Source organism: Perissodus microlepis, chromosome 23, assembly GCF_051167445.1.
Source record: "Perissodus microlepis isolate ML-2025 ecotype Zambia chromosome 23, ASM5116744v1, whole genome shotgun sequence".
In the NCBI taxonomy this organism is placed as follows: Eukaryota; Metazoa; Chordata; class Actinopteri; order Cichliformes; family Cichlidae; genus Perissodus; species Perissodus microlepis.
This window is the reverse complement of record NC_140482.1, coordinates 37,540,342-37,562,775: the sequence shown is the minus strand read 5'-3', so window position 1 is coordinate 37,562,775 and position 22,434 is coordinate 37,540,342. Positions and strand designations below refer to the sequence as shown.

At 39.0% G+C, this 22,434-nt stretch overlaps 2 protein-coding genes across 2 annotated transcripts; one reads left to right on the top strand and one right to left on the bottom strand.

Annotated features, from left to right (window-relative positions):
- The first annotated feature begins 77 nt into the window (after positions 1-77).
- tmem161a (transmembrane protein 161A) lies at positions 78-7,480 on the top strand. The gene is made up of 11 exons (XM_084922197.1): positions 78-261; positions 726-829; positions 915-998; positions 1,192-1,283; positions 1,475-1,631; positions 2,034-2,249; positions 2,471-2,614; positions 2,718-2,831; positions 2,957-3,131; positions 3,318-3,414; positions 4,761-7,480. The coding sequence occupies exons 1-11, from the start codon at positions 259-261 to the stop codon at positions 5,063-5,065; spliced, it is 1,491 nt and encodes a 496-aa protein (XP_084778323.1). The 5' UTR covers positions 78-258; the 3' UTR covers positions 5,066-7,480.
- A 1,507-nt stretch (positions 7,481-8,987) lies between these two features.
- Positions 8,988-20,635, bottom strand: mef2b (myocyte enhancer factor 2b). The gene is made up of 10 exons (XM_084922399.1): positions 20,498-20,635; positions 20,337-20,415; positions 16,195-16,274; positions 14,530-14,733; positions 14,143-14,271; positions 13,781-13,970; positions 12,700-12,848; positions 12,308-12,422; positions 11,409-11,520; positions 8,988-11,186 (listed from the first exon to the last, which is right to left on the bottom strand). The coding sequence occupies exons 3-10, from the start codon at positions 16,246-16,248 to the stop codon at positions 10,874-10,876; spliced, it is 1,266 nt and encodes a 421-aa protein (XP_084778525.1). The 5' UTR covers positions 16,249-16,274; positions 20,337-20,415; positions 20,498-20,635; the 3' UTR covers positions 8,988-10,873.
- Between the last annotated feature and the right edge of the window lie 1,799 nt (positions 20,636-22,434).

Sequence of the window (22,434 nt, the reverse complement as noted above, 5' to 3'; positions counted from 1 at the left end):
ATAAATAAAAATGAGTAGAAAATATACTTTTACCTCAGGATTGACTTTCACCTCAGAGGCATATGGGGAGTCACATTTCAGATTCACGATTCTTTCCCGGAGCACCTGAAGGCATCTCCCGTCTCCACGACTACATCCGGGACATTTAACAGCTCCACATGTCGGCAGGTTCAGTTCAGATGCCAAAGAAAGACTTTCTTGCATGAGAAGAAGCTGTTTTAGTTACTCTCGTTTTAACGACGCCGTTTGGAAGAAGAGATGGTAACTTCATTTATAGTCTTATATATAAAAAAGCTTCTTACAGAGTGCTGGGAAGCCCACTGACGAGCGCTTTTTAGGTGTTCCGGAGGCAGTTAGAGCTAGTTTGCTAATGCTAACCAGCTGTACTGACAGGTGGTGGACCTCCAGTTAAATTTAGCACGATAGCCATTTGCTCAGTTTCATTCATTTTGCAGCGGCTACCAGCGTATCGTGTTCTTAGTGCTGTTGAACGTAACCTCTTCCTGCTATTATCTCTTTAATGTCCTACGTGAGTTAGCTTCTGCCACAGACTGTTATATGTAAACAAACCGTGATGTAGCCAGCTCTACGGCTCTTCAAACTTTGCTGCGGAGTCCTTACTGTTGTAGACAAGGCGCTCGTGCTCTCTACATCATCATTATACAAAATGACGCTATGCACTCAAGTGCACGGTGGAAACTCAGTGCGTGTGTTTAATTTGACAGGCGCTGATGGGAGTTCAGCTTGTGGTCAGCTTACTGGCCGCCAGCATAATGCAGAGGATGGCTCCACATTGCTCATTTGCACGCTGGCTCCTCTGCAACGGCAGGTACTGTCAGTAATATAATCAGGTTTTACGTTATTCACACAGTGCACTAAACTGCTTTAACACATGTGCTTGTTGTTTGTTCCAGTTTGTTGCGATTCAAACACCCTTCAGAGGGAGAGCTGTGTGCCCTGGCAGGAAAGCAGATGCCCAAACAAAACAGGAGAGACAGGTGGGAAAGGGAGGGCTGTGCTTCATGCTGCAGGACCACTGCGTGCTATAGCATGAAGTTATAAAGTTGTATCATGTGATTCTAGTGTTACTCCATGACAGCGTTATAGTGTGTTTCTCATCCATCCTTTTCCGTTTCTTCATGCTTCAGGCTTGCATTGTTATTTTTTTTTCCATCCTTTATTTGCTCATAGGCGGCAGAATGGGGAGAATAAGCCGCTCACTGTGCCCAAAGACATTGACCTTCACCTGGAGAAAGCACCAGTCAACGTCATTGACGCTCTCGGTAAAACAAATACTTCTTCGTCCACATCACAGTAATGTTGTGCAAGAGTAAATATTACTCGACGCCCAGCTTTGACTGTTAAGTCCCGCTGGTGGTTTGCAGCATATTGCACTGCATGGAAACTTTATTGAAATTCTCATTTTGATTGTGTTTTTGGTTTGTTTGTTTTTTGTTCTTGTTTCTACTTTCAGTGCTGCGCTTTTTCCTGGAGTACCAGTGGCTTGTAGATTTTGCAGTCTATGCAACCGGAGTTTTCCTCTTCACTGAGTGTTACTATAGTGTGGTAGATGCCAGCAAAGAGGTTAATATTGGAGCCATCTGGTGTGTCCTGACTGTTCTCTTCTGTCTGTATCCTTCAAATGTAAAACACACACTCTCTAGATTAGAAAGAATATATCTAGACCCAGATTAGTTTGTGATGTTTTCCTGAATGAAGATCCTGATATGTCCACCACATTCTTGGCAGCTGTTATATCAATGAAGATGAGTTGGTAACTATCTATAGTACTGAATGAACCTAAAATCCTAATAATCTCCTTCTACAGCTAACGTTTAATCTCTTATTAGGAATACAAGCGCTACTAGTGTTAAACTAATATAAAAACATTAAAAATATCTTACAAATTGTAAGTCTTATACATGTTTAACTAAAGGTAAATTATCACTGAAATATATGTAGCTCCCTTTTTTTTTTTTTTTTTTTTTTTTTAAACACCTCTTATTTGGTTTCCTTTACCATCTGACCCACAGAAAGACCCTTCACACCCTAATGAGCCACTACTTCCGCTCTGAGGAGGGTGGTGAGCGCTCAGTGTGCCTTGCCTTTGGTTTTCTGTGTCTGCTTGTGGCCATGCTAGTGTTGGTTGTCAGAGAGGACTACCTGGAGTTCGGCCTAGAGCCGGGTTTTTCCAGCCTCTTTGACAACTTGGAAATCTTTGTCAAACAGCAGGGCTACGCTGACTGGTCGTACGTATCTCCATGAAAAGATTACTTCTGATTGAAATATTGACCTGTTGTCTTTAAAGAAATGCTTGTTGCAGTAAAATTGATTTATATTAAATCTTATATGAGTTGAGTCATCTTTCAATTGGCACAGGAATGAGCCCGACTGTGTTTGATATCTGTGCTGGAAGTAGCCCTCCTTAAATATTGGTGTCACTTACTGTTAGTGGTTGCTTTAAACTCAGAATCCCAGTTACTAAGCTGACAGTGAAGCTTGGTTTGGCTGCTGTCTGTGCCTACATCGGAGCTCTCTTGGCCTTCCCTGGACTGCGGCTGGCTCAAACTCACTTAGATGCGGTACAGATGAACTCAGACCGTCCACTCATCCAGTAAGAATTGTTATATGAAAAATAGCATGTGCTTCATGTCTTTTATTGCTACACATTAGCTCTACTCTGCTCTTTCAGTTGTGTCCCTAATGTTTCCTGACAGGATTCTGCTGCATATGGGTTTTCTGTCTCCAGTCATTGTGTTGGTTTTGTGGGTGAAACCCATTGCAAGAGACTTCCTGGCCAATGCACCTATGGGAAAGACTTCTGTTACTCTGTGAGTGCTCATTTCTGATTGATTGGCTACGAGAAGCTAGAACTAACAATCAGGAAATAGAAGAATTCTTCTAGGCAGCGCTTAGTGGACACCTGGCTAATCTCTGATAACTTCACTCTTTGCAGAGTATCCAGTGAAGCATTTGACAGCATGCGTCTTTGGATCATCGTGGTGTCGTGTGTGCTGCGGCTGGGTCTCACCCGTTATCACCTCCAGGCCTACCTCAACCTAGCTCAAAAATGGGTAGAGCAGATGAAAAAGGAGGCAGGACGTATTGCTGCAATTGACATCCAACGAAAGGTCAAATGCAGTTTTAAACTTTCTCAGTATTGCATGCTTTTATCTTATAAACAGACAAATTGAGAGTTTTTAATAAAAAAAAAAAAAAAAACAACTTTAAAAAAATTGTTTAAATATTTAAGGATAATTCTTAATAAAAACTTAATAAGTGCCTGTGTCGAGTAAAGTTTCTGTGCCCTCTTCCAGGTTACACGTGTGTTTTGCTACCTGACAGTAGTTAGTCTTCAGTATCTGATTCCAATTCTGCTCATCCTATTCTCAACACTGTCACTTAAGGCACTGGGTAAGTAAAATGCTCACTGAAACTTACATCTTGATATTTGAACTTTTTCTCAACCATGCACATGTAGACTTTCACAGGCCTGAAGTTCTCTGGAAATTAGTCAGACATTAATCCATTTTTAAATTGACTGCTCCTTATGTCAGATTGTGCCAATTTGCTAAGAGCACTAGTGAGCGAGGTCCGTGTGTGCTGCATCCTGAAGCTCCATCCAGGCAGTTTTGTCGCATAAACCAAAGTGAATATTTCTGATAGTTTCAGCATGTCTGAAGTGGCTAGTTTGTATCCATAAATACTGCCAACCAAATATTTTTGATGAACAAAAGGTTCACGGATTTCTCTTAAAGTTAACTTCAAAAATACCAGCAGTCCTGGAGTCATGCTATAGAGTGAAGCATTTTTGCATTCATAGATAATCATTGGCATTGGACAAGAAGGCACTAATGGAATTGGAATTAATTAGCTATTAGCTTTTATGTCACTTGTTATTTTATGTGGTAAAAGTGACGGCGCTTGATATAAATGGGAAGCTGCAAATTTTGCCTCGGTTGTCACATTTGATCTTGTTCCTTATAATGATAAAAATGAGGTTTAATTGGAAATTAGTTCGCATCGGAGTGCAATCAATGAAAAATTAGCCAGCCAAAAACCAGATCCAAAAATAGACTTTTGTAGGTGGCAATTTGGCTCACAGCGTGAGCAGGCCACCATACACCACGAGGCTGAGTGCGGCGGCTCGGGTTAGACGCCGACCTGCAGCCTTTTCCTGTGTGTCTTCCCCCACTCTCTTTCCCTCCTGTCTAATCTTAATTTTTACCCTAATAAAGTAGAAAAGCCCCCTGAAATAAATTAGACTTTGTACATTTCCAGGGCGGAATATAGTAAATTTAATTTGTGTGCTACAAGTAAGTGGACTAATTTTAGCTGGTTCTAGTCAGGAAACGGCAAACCTACTGCTGCCAGTCGCAAGGGATAAGAATTTTGGTATTGGAAGTTTTCTGGTTTCCATCAATCAGGTTTTGGCTGCATGCAGATAACTGTTCTATGTGGAGAGCAAAAAAGAAAATAATTTGTTGATGAGTTAGGTCATTATTAGCAATCATCTGACAAAGATTAACTTTTCATTAGTTAGGTTTATTAATCAGGAATTGTAAGCAAGCGACAGATAAAAATGAAAGATTTTATTTTTTTCCGGCCTGGATATTCCCAAAAACTGTCTGTTGTCCCCAGAAGCAAAATTAGCAAAGTAGCTTGATTCCAAGGCTGTCTGACCAGCAACCTGGGCATTTATTGGACAGGTTAAGCAGTCTGAATGTTAGTGAAACATAACAACCAGTTATTTGTTGCAGGGGACTTCTCCTGGAGTACAGGTGCCCAGGATACCCCTGGTGTGACACCAGCAATCATCATGCCCACAGCTGCACCTGTCCTGTCTGGAGCTCTAGATGAAGATGAAGAAGGGATGGAGGACATGGAGGAAGACATCCAAGCTACAGTAGCTCGTCTGTCAGAGACTTTCACAGCGCTGCGATCTGTCCTCACACCGCTTTTCTACAGAGGGTTTTTTGCCTTTCTCACCTGGTGGGTGGCTGCCTGCCAGGTCATAAGCTCTCTGTTTGGCATCTACTTCCATCAGTACCTTATGCAAAACTAACTAAGGAAAATGGAGTGCCGTACTTCTATACATCCAGCAATCAGCTCACATTATGCTGTTGCACAGGATGCCTGCAGACAGCAGAGGGGACATTTCATTAAAATAGAACTGCAGCTGGATTGCACCATCTTTCTGGTTGTAACTGATCAAGGTTGGATGCTGTCTGTTGCAATATTTACTACTTTTTGACCTTGTAACTTTTTGAGACCAGCAGGACTCTGGCATTAGTAACACACAAATATACAGAAAGAAACTGAGTGGGGTCTGCATCACAAATCAACTGCAGTTTAGTCCGCCTTAACATGTATCACAATGCTAATTCTAAATTGGCTCAGTAAAATCTGGGTTTAATTGGCCCAGAAGGTGGCATCATATACCGATACTGATGATAGCTGTGATAATTCAAATGAAAAAAATTATATTGCATTAAAAAATATGTCAGCGCAGGTGTTATTACAGCCTTATAGTGCAGTGTTTCTACACACTGGTTAACGCAAAAGTAGTTGTCAGACATTGGGGCAGTCCCTGCAGGTGGGGCGCATACAACAAAGTGAAAAATATGAAGTGAAACTTAAAGCCTTTTTTTTTTTTTTTTTTTTTTTTTTTGTACTATTTGTGTTAGAAGGGTCAACAGTGCAGTCTTTTTAGGTGTGTAGCGTCTATTACGCACACTACTGGTGTTGTGAAATTCTGGTAGCGTTTAGTCTAACTTGATATGCAGTAGTAACCACCTTTCATCCACCTTGTTCACGCTGCTGCCAAACCAAACTTTGTTATCCACAAAAGTTAAGGATACGTTTGACTGAGTTTATAGTCAGTTGATATCACATTATTCTTACAGTGAATTTAATGCAGGCCGTGATAGTCTTGTGATGAAATATGACAGTGTTCACATTCAGGTTCAAAACATTCACCAGCAAGTTATTTTGGATATTGCATTGATAAAACCTGTAATTCTGCAGGAATTGCCTCTGGATTTTGAAAGATCAACAAAAACAAATCTGATCTGTTTATCTGACCAAAATAGTGCATTTTCTTTAACTGTTAATAAATGGTGCCTGTAAACGTATGCTTACTTAACATGCAGCTATAATTGCCTCACACTAGATGAGAGTAAGACAAACTGGTATACGAATTGTTTATTAAAACTCTTGTTTTAAATGCAAAGTGCTCAGTAATTGTAAATAATCTGAAGAAATACAGAGTCCAGTTTTTGTTTTGTTTTCTCTTTTCCCAGAAAGACTTGTTAAAGTCTGTTTTCCTAAGAGGTAACCCTGCCTGAAGCAGGTTAATCATACAGTGTTGGTTACCATTGTTATTTACTGAGGCTAAAATTGAACCAGCTTTGTGATGATGTTAAACCAGAGTTAATCCCAAATGCTGCTGGATTACCTACGGAGCTCTCTTTGTGATACAGACCCCAGTGTTATCTAATAACTTCTTTAATAGAACATTTTTCTGCAACTTCTCACATGTATCTATGCCAGTGTTACTGAGCTTTTTTTTTTTTTTTTTTTTTTAATTTTCAAAGGAACACTGTTAAATGCTGCATTTATGATATTTGGAGGTACCAGGACAAGTATGAATATTTTAATGCCTGAGTAATAAGACATATTTTTGTGAGGGACTCTTTGCAGTCCTTAAAGAACCGATTCACGAGTGCTACGTTTTTTGTTTGATTTTGAGTTTTATTTTTTGGGGGGATTTTTTTTTTTCTTTTTTTTTTTTCTTGGTTTTGTGTTGTTTTGATTTTGTGTGTATGTGTGCGTGCATGTCTTTTTCTGCTTCTTTTTCCTGTTTTTCTGTGTGGGCGTAATTTTCAGATCGAGCCTACTGAGTGTAATGCAGTGTGGCTGTGTATTAGTGTTTGAAAGCCAAACACCGTGGAGCTGTTGCTCTTTATCTTGAAGTGCCTGGGAGCTCAGGGATTTTGAGTGTTTTGAAATCTCCTTCCTCCCTGTTCATGTGTATTTAGAACAAGCTGATATTCTGCAGTGAACACTGCAGGTACATTTCTGTTTTACCCATTAATTTTCATACACTACCCATGAACAACATGCTAGTTGCAGTGTCTTAATCGCCTCCTTTACTTCATAGGTTTTGTTGTTGCTGCCAATCAGCCATGTATATGTCGGACTAATCAAAACCTTCTCTGAATCAGTCTTCATCAGTGTGTTTTATTTATGATACATTGATTAACTCTGTGGATGGTTTTGATCATTAGTATGTTTTCTTTAGATGGCGTATTTGAATGCTCTGATATCATTATACTGTGAAGATGATATGAAATGTTCCCTTAGGAGATTTTCTGAATGCATGTTGTGCAACGCTTTGGCTGTAACCTGATTTTTTTTTTATTTATTTATTTTTTTTTCATGTGTGGTCCTAATAAAAAGATTGGCTGTTTTCACGTCATTTTGACTTTCTCCGTTAATTCCTCCTTCCACCACGGAGCGTGGGAGATGTTACAGATAGAACATTTCCTTTTAAAGAACTGGTACTCCATTGACAAAAGACATGGATGACAATGGAGCGTCTAGTCGCTGTGCAGGGTGCTGATCTCTGACCCCAACCTCCTGAGAAGATCGTTCTTTAATCACTGGTAATTATTATGAACCTAATGCCCCCTGGACTCTGGGAAGAAATGTTTGCGGTGGATGAGCTTGGCTGTAGCAGCAAAATAATCCAGTTAATGGACAGATTTTATGCAGTGAACTGCTTTTATAATCTCTGTTTGACAGTGCAGTTTAAATCATTCACATGTATTTTGTGACATCAAAACCTTCAAAATCACATGCCAGTCAATTGTCACGTCAGCTTTTTGCAATAATAAGAAGAGAGTGGCTCCTTGTTTAAAAGCTGACATGATTTAAATTCTTCCTCCAGTCAAACGTTGTGAGCATCCTTCAGTAAAAGAAGCGACATGCTCCTCACCTCACTGTTTTATATGGACAACTGAAAGACATTAACAGTCGCAAAGCCACTGAGAAGCAAACAGATTTGAGAGCACACCAGTTAGCAAATCCTACATCTCAGTATGAGTGCAGAAAAATTTCTAGGACAATGTTTTTGTTGCTGTGGAACATCGGTTTAATTTGAGTCATGTAAGCGGTATCTTCATCTACGATGAGCGGTCAAGCTCATCCTTCTCTCTGGTGGGCCTGTAAGAATGCCTGGCCTCATGAACTGAATGGTGATATTACTTTTACACATCTGTGCTGGAGGCCTCGGGCCTCTTCAGTCTGCTCTATGGACTGCAACAAGGCAAGTCAGACAGCCATGGCCAGCTGTGGTTGCTATAGAGGCTAGAATGTATGTCTGTGTGTGTGTGTATACATAGGACCCAGACATGCCTTACAGACTGGGCCTGGTCTAGTCTCATCAGACCAGACATGACCCCAGTGAAAGTCTCGTCATTTAAGGTGGAGAGACGACAGCTCAATACTGTGTGTGTCTCTGTGTATGTCCACCGTGGAAAGGCAAGTCAATTCTCCATAGAGGCAGCATAGGAAAACATTTTGGCATGGTTACTATGAAAAAACCAGCTATGGAAATGACCCTATTTGTGCCCCTTTTTTTGTCTTGTTTGGAAGAAATAAAGGTTTCCAGGCTTTTGCGTGGTCTATTTTTGTTCCTCTCGTTTGGTGGGTGCATGGTGAGCTGCCTGACAGGGCCCTGACATGATAATGAGGGAGTGTGTGTGTAGGTGAATAAAATGAAATAAATGGACACATGAAAGCTACACAGTGAAGGGCATTTTACCTGCTTTCAGAATTAATGTACATAAAAACAGAGGGAAATGATTCCCTTTTATGCCATTAATTTATTATTAATTAATCAATTAATCATGACATTTTTTCATCTGAGAAAAATGATAAACTGAATGTCCTAAAATTAAAAAAAAAAAACCACAAACTCAGACTGGGGCAAACACACAAAGTAAACAGTCTTTATTTTAAAATAATTCACAAAAATTTTGTTAGTGAAGCATCCAGCAAATATGTATGTATATATGTGTTTAAAAAATCAACCAGAAACATCAGAATACTGACAACTTGGCTTTTCATGTTTCATGCTAATATTAATCCACAAAAATCCACATATCATGAAACGAGAGATAAATCGACAGTGGAATTTGTATTTGAAAACCTCCACAAGCTGGATTTTAGCAGGAGCTTAATTTAATGAGCCGATTAACCGATTTATTAGATAAAGAATTACCTGTTAAGGCTGGTCTTCACTGCTCTGCACTTTAACCAGTCTCAGTCAGATTAAAAGTGTGAAATAAGACGACCCCTTGTGGACAGTGAATGAAAATTATCTCCTTTTTAAAAATTTATTTTTTTTATTTTTTTGTCATTTGAAGATCAGAAACTGAAAACGCAAAACTAAAAGACATAGAGGTATCCAGTGCACAAGATTAAAAAGTAAATGTATACATAAAAGAAACCCAGATAATAAATGAACAAATGAATTGATATTTGGACTCATCTAGTACAGCTTGTCTCGTGTTTTAACACATCATAAACGCAGGAATATCTACACTAAACACTTACTACACAAAGCCCTTCAAGAAGAGCACATGATTGCTGCTTTTTAGAAAAAATCGACCAAATAAAGACAAATAGATCATTTTTGGGCTGTTGCAGTATTTGTGTGCAATGCAGAGGGACAATAATTAAACACTTTGGTTTTAGCAGACTGCTGTGAGTGTTTCTGACAACATAAAATGATCACATTACAACAATACTAAAGATAAAATAAAAAATAAAATAAAAAACACTTGAAAAAGAAAACCATTTTACATCCCAAAGAGCTCATTGACCTAATCTCTGACACAGACTGATGCCCAGAATCTTAAAAGGGTGGGTTCACATTTTTTCAACTCTTTTTTTTTTTTTTTTTTAGACGATACTGCTGCAAAATGTCCCTCCAGTTCTGCAAATATCTTCTTTTGTTGTGAATCATTTGTAAGAGATGTGGGGCCAAGACACAGGAAGACAATCTGAGGCTACGGCAGTCTGATTTAAGTTGGGATATTTTCAGAGCGAAACTTCCTTTTTCTTTGTTTCTCTACAAAGGATGCCTTTGCTTTAACATGAGAAGGTGCTTTGTAAAGCAACAGCAATAAAACACTGTCTGGACAAAACAAATAATTCAGACAGAAGAAACCTCCTGTTAGCTGAATTTTATGTGTTGTTAAAGAAAAAATAGACAGTGGCTTTCATACCTAGATTTCTCTCATTAAATTCCATTACGAAGGTATTTTCACATCTGAAAGGAGAAAAAGGAAAAACTGTGATAACTAAAAAAAACTTTTATTTTAAGAACGTATCCAATTAAATGCCCGGTTGTGTAACCTTATCACATAAAACCCCAGTCAAGCTACTTTTTTAGTACCTCCTTTTTTTTATTTATTTATTTTTTTTAATTTTGGCTTTGAAAGCTGAATATGTATGGACGTTTTTTGTTTTTTTTCATATGTGCACTTCAGAGAAATTCAGTTGGTCCCACACTGCTGCTGTACCCAACTTCAACAAAGTCACAAGAAAACAATCACATTTCCAACTTGTACTTTTGATTCACATTAGCTCCACACAGAAAACTAACCCTAACCAAACAAAAAGCAAAAGTCTGTATGCATCTATCTCCTCATGGGATCAAGCAAGTGATGCAGAGAAGAATTCTCCACTGCCCAGGAGAGACCAGCTCTGTTTGAGGAGACAAAGAGAGGCATACGTCGACCCTTTATGGTTTTGTCTGAAGACAGATGTTGACTGAGAGTGGGTTGTAGAGCGGAGCAGCTGGCTATCTCTGCCAGCCGTCGCTCATCTCTAACTGCCGGAGCGACTGCCCTCCTTCCTCTTGGTCTTGTGGGTAGCTGGTTTTGGCAAACTCTTTTGTGCCATTGGCTGGATGGCTATCTGGAGGGGTATGACGAGCTGATTCGGGGTTGCTCATTGGAGAATGCTGCCTGAGGTGGTGCAGAGGAGGGGAGGTAGGTGAGGCCATGTGCTCAGGAGAGCTACGCTCCGATTTGATGTTGAGGTTGAGGGATGGCAGATGCGGAGAGGTTGGAGTGCAGGACTGAGAGGGGAAAGAGCATCCCCCGCTGGACCCTCTGAAAACAACAAGAGGGTGGAGGAAATGAATTTGGATTGAAACACGTCATCAGTCCTGGAGTTACAGCTAAGGGGCACTAGAAGTAACTTGAAGATAATTTAAAGACAGTCAAAACTGCTTGTGAACATGACATTTAAGAGTCAACTATCACTAATGGTTCAAAATTATATATACAGTGGATTTACTGTATTATGTCTGGAATAATATATGATATGCTCACACAGGATTTATATGAGGCCCATGAGGCTCCTGAGGTGGCTGCGCCGCTTGCCAGGGGTTTACTGTTCCTCGTTGTAAACTGACTGAGTGATAAAAACCAGGCTGGCTGTACTCTGCAAAGGAAGAATAGATATACATAGATTTGGAGAGGCCGGGGGGGGGGGGGGGGGGGGGGGGGGGGGGGGGAACAGGAGAAAAGATACAGTTTAATAAAATGGTTTCATTTTAAGACAAGATACACTTCACAGCAAGGCTGGTTTGACATTTTGGGAAATACCCTTTGTAGTTTTTATCGATGAGCACAAGATAAGAAGACTGTAACCTCCCATCACTCATGTCTGTACACTAGAGATGAAGTTAGAGTCAGACGATGTTCTGCTTAATTTGGAACCGTGTAAAAAAAAACCCTAACAAAATTTCCCTTTCTTTTTCTTCTTCTTATTTATTTATTTATTTATTTATTTTTACCTTCTGTGGAACTATTTCCTGGCTGGGTTTAGCAAGAAAGGCAATGTTTTCTCATGATAAATTCACCAGAAAACCACCTGAAACTCTCCAAGCTCCTGGTCCTGCACAAACTCCAAACCTTTTTTCTTTTTTTTTTTTTTAACACAGATCAGAATGAGAAAAGGTTTGTGCACTAATAATGAGGTTCTGGAGTGAACTGCACCACAGTCAGTCAGTATCCTTGCTTTGCAGTTGTTATCCTAAGCTATGCTAAGAGAGTATATGTGTGGCAGGTTTAGTTTTGCCCTACAGACATGAAAGTGGCATTAACACTCTGATATAACCTGTTAACATGTCAAGCTATTGCTGTATGACTACTTTGTTAGTTGCCATATATTTTTCATATATGTCTTTTTTCTTTCTTTCTATAGTAACAGAACACAGATGACATACCAGAGGCTCCAGGGGAGGGGAGACCATATCCTCCCAAACTGTGACTCAGCAGCCCTGCCTTCCCCATAGCCACCATGGAGCTGCTGCTGTGCAGGCCTTGGTATAAAAGACCCCTCTGATGATCAGAGAAAGGGAAACAGTCATACTGGAAATCTTGAGTTTGTACTGATGTAGTGAAGTCAGTGTATGAACACTATGAAACTTGTGAACATTATAATTGTGAGAGGTGTGAATGAGTCAAAAAACCTGTGAAGTTTCTTGTCCAAGTTTGCAGAACTATTTATGTGTTTTGGTATTTAATTAAGAACTTTAGTTTTTAGAAGCAGTACGACATCTATTAGAGGCACTGACACCTATTTGTTTTGATCACACTGGATAGCACAGCTACTTACAGCGGAGTTGTGGTTAGCACGTGTGGCCCCCATGGCCTGATTAGCACCATCTGCCCGCAGGTTTTCAGTGCCCACGTTCAGAGGAGGAGGGCTTTTCATGTCCAGAGCTCGATTGAGGTTGCCATGGGAAAACACAGAGTAGCCGATACCTAAACAGTGAAAAAAAGGAGCAGGAAGTGAAAAGCGATCTAAGCCCGTTCCACTACTGTCATTTATTCTTTGTGATACAATCATCACCTCCCTCTGTTGCGGTATACAAGTGTGATTTTGAAAAAAAGAACTTCTTCTTTTCCTTTAACCTTTGAATGAGTATCAAGCCTTCGTGAGACACCAGGCAGGTCTGAATACTTATAATATGTGCAACTGTACTGAATATACTGTAAGTCATGTGACAGAATCCATTGCGAACGCAATGTAAACCAACAATCACTGTCAAATCTTAGATAAAACAGAGCAGTGCATTTAGAATCACTAAAAATGTCAGTGATCAGTATTTAATGACATCCCAGTGCATCCAAATAGTTAGAGACTGTATGATGGCTGACATGATAGGCAGGTGTGATGCATTCTGAATAGAAACCACAGAGCTGGTTGTAGCTGCAGTTACACTGTTGGAGGGCCAGTTTCACATAACAGACCGACTGCGCACACACACACATACACACACAAACACACACACTTCCTGTGAGTTCACAGCCAGCTGCACAGATGGTTGACAGTACACACGAATTTTACAGAAAGCATTTAACAAGAAGTTAGAAGAGTGGCTCGTGGATTTTCATGTGAAAAGCTATGACTCTGTTTAAAGGTAGAATAATACTGGTAGATTATTTGTAGTGGTAGATTAAATTTTAAAAAATCATTTCGACTTTGGTTTCATCATGAAAGCGTTAAAAAAACACAAATAACTCACAAATGAGCCTGAATGAGAATGACAAAGGCCCAAAATTTGTGGAACTTGTCAAAAGCCATACATAGATGCAATAGAAACTGACGTGTTTTTTCAAACACAAGACATACACAAATAGATACTACCCTTAGTAGTTATGATGATTCTGGTATAGGACTTAATGAGACTAACCCGAGTGTGGAGACATGAATGCAGTGTGTGCATGGGGTGCAGCAGGACTGGCCGAGCTGGATCTGGAGTTTAGAGATTTAAAGCTCGGGGGTCTGTGGGAGGTCATGCCGGATCCGGATGAATTGGGAAAACCATTCTCGCAACCTGCAGACACGAGGAACTGTGCCTCTGGCGAGAGCAGAGAGGGACCCTGAAGAGTAAAACACATAACGTGTAATTTTGACAACAGTATGGATTAAAGATCAGTTAATTAAAGATGATTTCGTAACACAGAATTCTAAGTAGAAGTCAGTTTGTCTGTGTTTTTGTCTGTGCGTGTTGAGTGTAAGTACGGAGTAAGGAGTAAGTATGTGGTCACTAACATAGAAGCGCTGGCGAGCCACAGAGAGATCCATGCCCTCACTTAGAGGATACTTGTCTGTCGCCACCTGCATGCTCTCCTCACTGTCAAGCTCTGAGCCATCAAGTCCGAGTCCTTTCCTACGCAGGGTCTGATGCAGAAGAGAAAGTGCACATGGAAAATTACTGGCAACAATAGCACAATGGTTTCGAACCACAACAATGTCACGAGAAAGGGTTTTCACTCAAAATACAACACCTGTTTTTCCAATTATTTTTTTTACAATATCCTTCCAGAGGCTTTATATCTAATAATTGCATGTTCTGTTAAAAATTTGGTTTACGTTCCAGATCAGCTGCGTATGAGAAGCTTTCACATACTTCTTTTTAAAAAGCTCCTAAAATAGTACCTCCAGTATGTCCGTGTTGGTGCGACTCTCGTGTGGCTCGCTGTACTCGGTGTATTTTAGCAGAACTTTATCCATGTCTGTGCTGGCGTACTGGAACAGACGGTTCGTGCTGTTGAAGATGATGAGAGCGATCTCGCAGTCACAGAGCACGCTCAGCTCGTAAGCTTTCTTCATCAGGCCAAATTTACGTTTGGTGAAGGTCACCTGTGACAGAAGAAAAACAGGTTTGCATTTTTAACTCCCTCCAGTTAACTCAAAGTTGTGAGCATGACAAATTAAGGAAGTTGGATAATTAAAAATAAAATAAAATAAAATAAAATAAAATAAAATAAAATAAAATAAAATAAAATAAAATAAAATAAAATAAAATAAATTAATTATCCCAGAGAGACTTTACAGTGCAGAACACGTTCAATCACCAAACACTTCATTCAGATACACAAACCTTATCACAACACTTTCAGTCAAAAAGATCAGATATGAGAAATAAATTGTGTTTATCAGCATTCTGAAAACAGTTAAATAAGAGCTCTGGATGTATACACAAACTCACTATGCATATCATGTGTTTTTCCTAACACAGCTAAAACTTTAAATAATATTTAGGGTGTTTCATGGAATTGTAGTATTTGAACAGATATTAATGCACGAATAGGCTATAAATATGTTGCAAGCACTTTTGTTCATACCACAGTATTGTACAAATGATAATATCTGTCTGTGGTATTGCAGAGCGGTGTAACTCCTGTGCCATAAGTTGATGTAAGTACTATGTTGTGTATGTAATCGGTGCTGTCATGATTCATTTTGCATCAAACTGATAAGCAGTTCCTCTTCTGTTTAATGGTGTGTTTTCTTGTTAGTTCTTAAACTTTTAATAATATTTCCTTAATCTAGTGTCGACTGTCGGCACGCTCACATCCTTTTTTTTGTTCAGTGTGAAAGATTGTCTTTTTGTCAAATAAAAGAATCTCACTTTAACTGGTGTTAAGGCTTTTGATAAATTCACAGCTTTAGGCTATTGTATCACTTACGTTCAAAATATTTGCTATTACCACCGTTGAGTAGAAAATAATGAATGCTAGTGATGTTGTAAACTGCATGATTTTACTAATGTTTCACACTAGTATAAATATCATAATTTGATATTTCATTAATAGTCATCCTTGCATGCCTTTGCATTTGCATTTCAATCAGTGAACCTATGTTTTAAATATTTGCAGTGCAATGCTGGACAACAAACAACCACAGCGTCGGCTACATAACATGCACATTTGCATGAAACATGTACCGCTATTTTTGCAACTCAGTGCTTGCAGCTTAAGTGACACTTAATTACGGAGTCTAAAACATATCTGGAAGAGGAAAACGTTAAAAATTTGCCTGATACATTTCCTGAGATATCAGCGCGATGTCTTTAAATGTCTTGGATTGATATACAATTTTTACACTAGAGAAAAGGCCCACACGTTCACACTGTAATAGTATTTGACACTTAAAAAACAAGAAAATGTATCTGATTGTTCAAATAATCTGGATGAAGTTTTTATTCTTCCTGCAGTTAACTATAATTTTAGTAGGACTGGATAATATTTACTGAGAAATATTTTTTTTAAAACAACATATGTGTCTGTGTGTGTGTAACATGAAACGATGTGTGCTCACCTGTCTATTTCTCTGGTCAAGAATACGAGAAATTTGTATTTTCTTTCTTCCCATTTTCTCTTCTCTTCTTAGTCTGACACCTGTCAAACAAAGTGAAAATCAGTGTTATAGTAGAATAAAACAGCATACTTAAACATTTGCAGTGATGTGTGAAAATCAGCACCAATGAAATGACCTAAAACATTAAATGAACCTTTACTCTCGAAGATCACAAAAAAATTTACCTCGATACTTAAGCTTGCATTTGTAAGCAGTTGAACTAATTATTAATTAATGTAATGAATTTGAGGTGATATGATCACATATTATAATAAGAATATAATAAATGTTCAGTCATTAATACAATTCTGATGGGAAAATGTCATCCCTTTACTTTAAGTGACTCAAGTCCTTTCCCCTCAGTAGGGCGAGGGTGTTTATTTTTACCACCATGAAGCGATGCGGTCTAAAGTTAGCGTGGCTCTTGTGGGGCTAGCAGTCCACACAGAATGACACCCTGACAGTCTGGGTTACCCCCGGGCCAACAGCACAGTGCTTGACTGCACCAAGCGGCCCCAAGAGACAGGGTTAAAAATACAGTCCATAGCTCTTTTTAAAGGTTCAGCAGGCAATAGCTGAAACCAAACAGTAGAAGGAAAATGGTGTGTTCTTGAAAGATGGCTAATGCTAAAAGCCACCCACTCTTCTCTCATGCACAGCCAGGTCAGAAAAAAACAAAACAAAACAGGATTTTCAGGGGCAGATAGCAAAGACGTGGCTGGCTTGAGAATGTCCATTTTTGAAACTCACACCCGTGGTTTTTCTGTTTTTGTTGGGCTAGAAAACAATGCCCCCATCCCTGCTGTATAGAAACAAAAACAAAGCTGAAAAACGTGGAATTGAATGTTTAATTTCACTGACGCTTTAAGAGATGGCTTTGCTGAAAATACAACATTAAATCAAATGTATCCATAAATTTGCTCCCTGTATGAGCTGTCTCCGTTTGATGCTCACTATCAGTAAAACAACTGTGTTAAGTGGTGGTCTGCCTCTTCTGACTGGGCCATACAGTATTTCTCCAAAGCCCAGAGGAGTTTTCACTGGTTTTCCCCCCTAATTCTAGACGTCGTGACTTCTCTATATTTAGTTGCTTGCCCCTCCTGATGGTGCCTGAGCGGATATGAAGCCCGTGTTCCCACGACCCCTAAAGTGCCCGCTGTCCTTCAGCATAAGCTTGGCACACAGAAATTTGGGGCATGTCTGGAAGAGTCCACCTCGTTGCCCTTACGATTACCTTATAAAGTCTTGCGTTATTTGCTTCGTTGAATATGTTGCAGAGCCAAGACAAACCTCAAAAGTAACAGCTGCAGACAAACTCATCCTTGCCAATGTCTGTACGGTAAAACAAAGTGCACAACAGAAAAATAGAACCACAAAACCAGCACTGGTCTGTCTAACTAACAACTCAACTACCACAAAGAATTCACACCAGGCCAAGCTGTTCTGGTTTTTTTTGGACCAGAAGTGAGACAATTTCACCTCATATCAAGGCATGTTAATGTAGAGAAGAGAGGGAAGTGGGACATATGTTCTAAAAAAGGCTGAAAGATGTTTATCACAGGGTTTTACCGAAGGTTCCGCTCCTCTCAAATATAACCAAATGTCAACTATTAGAGCTGCTGACGGCTCTGTTAAAACCTATGGCTAGCTGGGTATATATAGCTGCCCCTCCAGCAAACCGGCGTGGAGTTAGCTATAGAAAATCTATGTGGTTTGGTAGGTTTGTCAAAGGCCTAAAGGCCGAGATGGGCAGGAAAAGCCTGGCTGTGCCTCACAGCTAAATCTGGATACTTTCCCATTTGACAACTGCCATTTGAGGTCTGCACATTCACAGAAACAAAAAACAGCATGCACCTACTGCCTGTGACATTTCATCTCCATGGTCAACTACTGAACATCTCGGGGGAAAGGTGGACATGAAACGGGACAAGCAAATCTTCCTTTTTGTCTCATTTGCCATCAAATGGACATGAATGAAAAACAGAATCACCATCTAACCTGTCATCGTCCAATAGTTCAGCACATGCACACCTTCCCCAGAGCCTCAGGCTTCTAGGGAAGGACAGTGCCTTTGGCAGATACCTTCCCAAAGGTGAGACAGTGGAAAACACTGAGCACAGACACATACAAGGGCGGCAGGAGCTTTGCTTTACCCCGGGATCGTCTGACTAATCACCGGGGAACTACCTGGGACAACAGTGCACATGTACAGAAAACCCTGCGCATCAAGGTAATTTTAATTGGTCTTATTAGCACTGCTGATGTTGCTCATTAACAATATGTATCGCGCGACATGTTTTCTTGCTGCAGTGAACTGTATGCATGAATGAGAAGGGGGAAAAAGTAGGGCATTTGTAGAGTATTGGGGGTTCTGCTTCAATGGTTTCCTTTCCATGAGTCATTCAGAGCATGGTGGCTTCAAATGTTTCAAAAACATGGTAAACACTTGTAAGCATATTAGCCAGGGAGGTTAATGGTTTCTTCTATGGTGAAAAAGCAGATTGCCCTGCTCTCTATGCAGTACTGAATGTTAAATATGACAAGATATATAATGGTAGTGTTAAAATACTGTTAGTTAAAGATGGTTTGAGAAAAAGGTTTTGCTTTTGCTCTAAACTATTTTTTTCATGTTTTTGCTCTGCGAATGCATTAGTTACACAATTATGGTGATCACAAGAGAAGCAACACCTAAAATGTCTACTGTACTATATGGGTATAATGTGCTTTAACTGTTGCAAGCAGTGTGTGAACCAAATCTAACAGGGTTGTTGTTTTCACTGTTTTAGTCATTTTATCAGCTTGTGAATGTCATATCAAAGGCCAGTGTTATGTGGGCCGATGTCTGTCTTCACCCATTCCCTCTCTGTATGTATTAGAGCATATACATACATCCTTCTGAGCTAAAGTTAAAAAAGGTGAAGGCCAAATCTTGAAAAATTTGAAGTCTTAGTGACAGCCTCACTTATTCAAATCAAAACAGAAGCATACTCATAAAATAAAGGCCCCAGGGGAACACTTTGCTTCTTAGTCTTTATAGTTCTCGACAAAGCTTTGCATAGCTAGCATGGTAACCAAAACAGGTCTTTTTATTATTTTTATCTTGCAGTATACCTAGCTGTATATGTCTCTGTTTGCCACCTTTGGGGTCAAATGGTTCATGTGCTCATCGGGCCTTTGCAGTGCAATAGCGAGGAAATATTTGTCTAATTTTAACTGGGGATAATTGAATTGCCTTGATATTTTTTTCATAGAGCCAGAGTAGCAATGTTGCATGCAGGCATGTGCTGAACATTTGATCTTTCCATAAATAGAGAAAAAAGTTTTTTTTTAGGTCTTCCAAAAGGTTAGAAAGTCTGACATCCTCTCAAACTATCTGTGAAGATGAGCCACACCTCGCACTAAAAGAGGAAAACCTCTTTGAGGGCATTAAAAATGGAAAAAGATACATGTCCAGCACAAAGGAATGTCAGAAGATTAAAGACATCAGAATCAATAATGCTTGCTTTAAATTAGACTAAGGACAACAGGTAAAGGGATGAAAGAGCTATCTATCTGTCTGTCTAGATATCTATCTATATCTGTTTCTAATAAGAGCAAAGTTAGTCGAGATTCTTCTTAAAAGTTGAAGCAGTCTACTTAGAATGGACTCATGGGAGTCATGGGATGTGCTTGTTTTCAAAGGACTCTGATTCATTTTTCACAGTGAGCAAGCCAAGCAAGAATTAAGTAATAATAATAATAATAACTATTATTATTATTATTATTATTATTATAATGATAATAATAATCATAAAAGTTAAAAAGAAGTAGAAATACATTGCTTAAACCCGTTTATGGGCAATTATTCCCAATAACTTGCTGACGTCATTTCAAATAGACAGTTTAAGAATAGCCTGTCTGTCCCCGAGTTGCCAAGCACTCCTGTCTATTATAGCCTCATCTCAATAACACAGCAACAGGTACTTTACTCACAGCTGTGTCATGCAATGCTCTACACAGGAAACCCCAGGAAGCTTCGCTCATTTGCCTTAAAAACCGAAATAAGAAGATAAAACAGAAACTCAACACGTGCTTAAAAATAAAAATAGAGCATCTGATCTCACCTGTTCCTCGATCTTCTTTTTCTCTGTTTACTTCTTAGTTTCACCCACTCGATTAGGACCAGTCAAACAGGAATAATTGCTGATAGGAAACATCAATGACTAAATGAGCGTCGAGAGTCTTGTTGTGCGTTCTGGTCTTGTGCAGATGCAGAAATATTCACCTGATGCAGAAGCTGCGGATGATTCAGGAGCGCTGCTTTCCAACAGCTGGCTGCTACAGCCCGCCTCTCGCTCTGTTTGTGTGTCACCACACACCGCCTCCTCGGCCATGCTATTGGACACACTCTTCCACCTCCCCTCCGCGTATAAACGCATTCGTCACTATAAGGTGTCAGCAAAAGTTGCGTAAAGTCCTTTATGCCTTCAAGATTTGCATTATGAAGCAATTTAGTTCTAATGTTATCTTTTAAAATGTATCTTTGTACAATTTAATTACAGGAAGGGTGGAGGAGGTGACAACGGACAGTGGAAAATGTTGTTTTGTGATTAATAATTTGCATATATATATATATATATATATATATATATATATATATATATATATATATATATATATATATATATATATATATATATATATATATATATGGTTAAATGGCATTTTTGCTTGTGATTCATTCATGTACCACAAAATGTTACAAGGTTTTTGCAGGACATTACTCAAAAACAAAAATATATTAATTTTTAAATAAAATTTTATAAACTAAATTTAAGGGATGACTTGAATTAATCTCTTTAATGGGATTCTGCAAAACTTAAATTGAGGGGTGAGTCACATGAATTTGATATACTGTGCAAATGGGAGTGCTATGGCTGACTTTAAAGTACATCAACTCTGAAAATGTGACAATGATAAGATTTATTTACTTTTACACAAAGCTACAAGCATTTGAATGCAAAGCAGAAGGAAGCAGAAGAGCATGGAGCATAGCTGAGGTGTATGGCGGTTCTTCCCCAATTACAATGCAAGGCACAACATTAGGTGTGAGATTCTGTTACTAAATGTACTGCACACAATAGGAATAGGCATATGTTATGTTTCTACAGTAGATATGGTAGATATTTGTTATGATATTTGCTATTATTTTGTTTAAAAAAATCCCCTTAAATGTAAATCCTGCTTTGCCTTAAAAAGTAGAAGATACAATGTGCTTTTTAAAATCAGCCCCTAGCAGAGTCAGTGAACCTAAAGAATTACAGTCTGATCCAAAAGTCATTCAGCATCAATGAGAATAGAGCAAAACTATTCTGAGGAACACTCTTCTAGAGTTCATAAAAATAACTAAACATTTTGGCCTCTTTGGTTGGAAGGAATTTTTCGTTTTTTTAGTATTGACATAAAAATTTTATTGTGACTGATGAATTAAAGACTTTGTTATTGGAGGTTGACTATGGTGTTTTGCTGCTGTTATGGGAAAAGGAAACATCAGTAAATGTTAACTGTTTATCGGGATGCACATATCTCTTTGCATTAAAGTCAATTTGCACCGTACCAACTGAAACACTGCTTTATGCTCAGCAAACCTGAACACTGGCCACAGGCCATTGCTCAATACCAGAGTCTGTGGTGGCCTGTCACTAGTTAAACCTTTACACATTTCTCTGCCATAGAAACAGTGACAACCTAATCACACATTTACACCAATAAAAGCCTAAACACAACATAATTGCAATAGCCAATTCTAAAACTACAAAATGAGTTATTTAAGATTAAGAGTCTTTTTAGTGTTTGTGCCTGTTTGTCCGTACATCAAGTAATTTAAAAATCAAGCATTCAGGCAGTAACTATGTATGAATAGGTGTGGAAATAAAAAGTAAATACAAAATACTGGATGAAAAGTCAAAATTTGGACCGACGAGGGCATTATCAGCGCTCAAAGCAATGTTTGCTTTCAAGTTGAGAGCAGCTCAGAGTGATTTCCTCATTTTAGTCTAGCCTGAATATTTGAGGCACAAGGAGCTATGCAAAAATAAACAAATCGCTTAAAAAAGGCAAAGAAAGCAGAAAAGGACAGAAAATAAATGTAACTTACGTTGTTTTATTTCCTGTTTCCTACCTAGATAAAACTTGACACCCTTCTTTATGATGCTGTACATC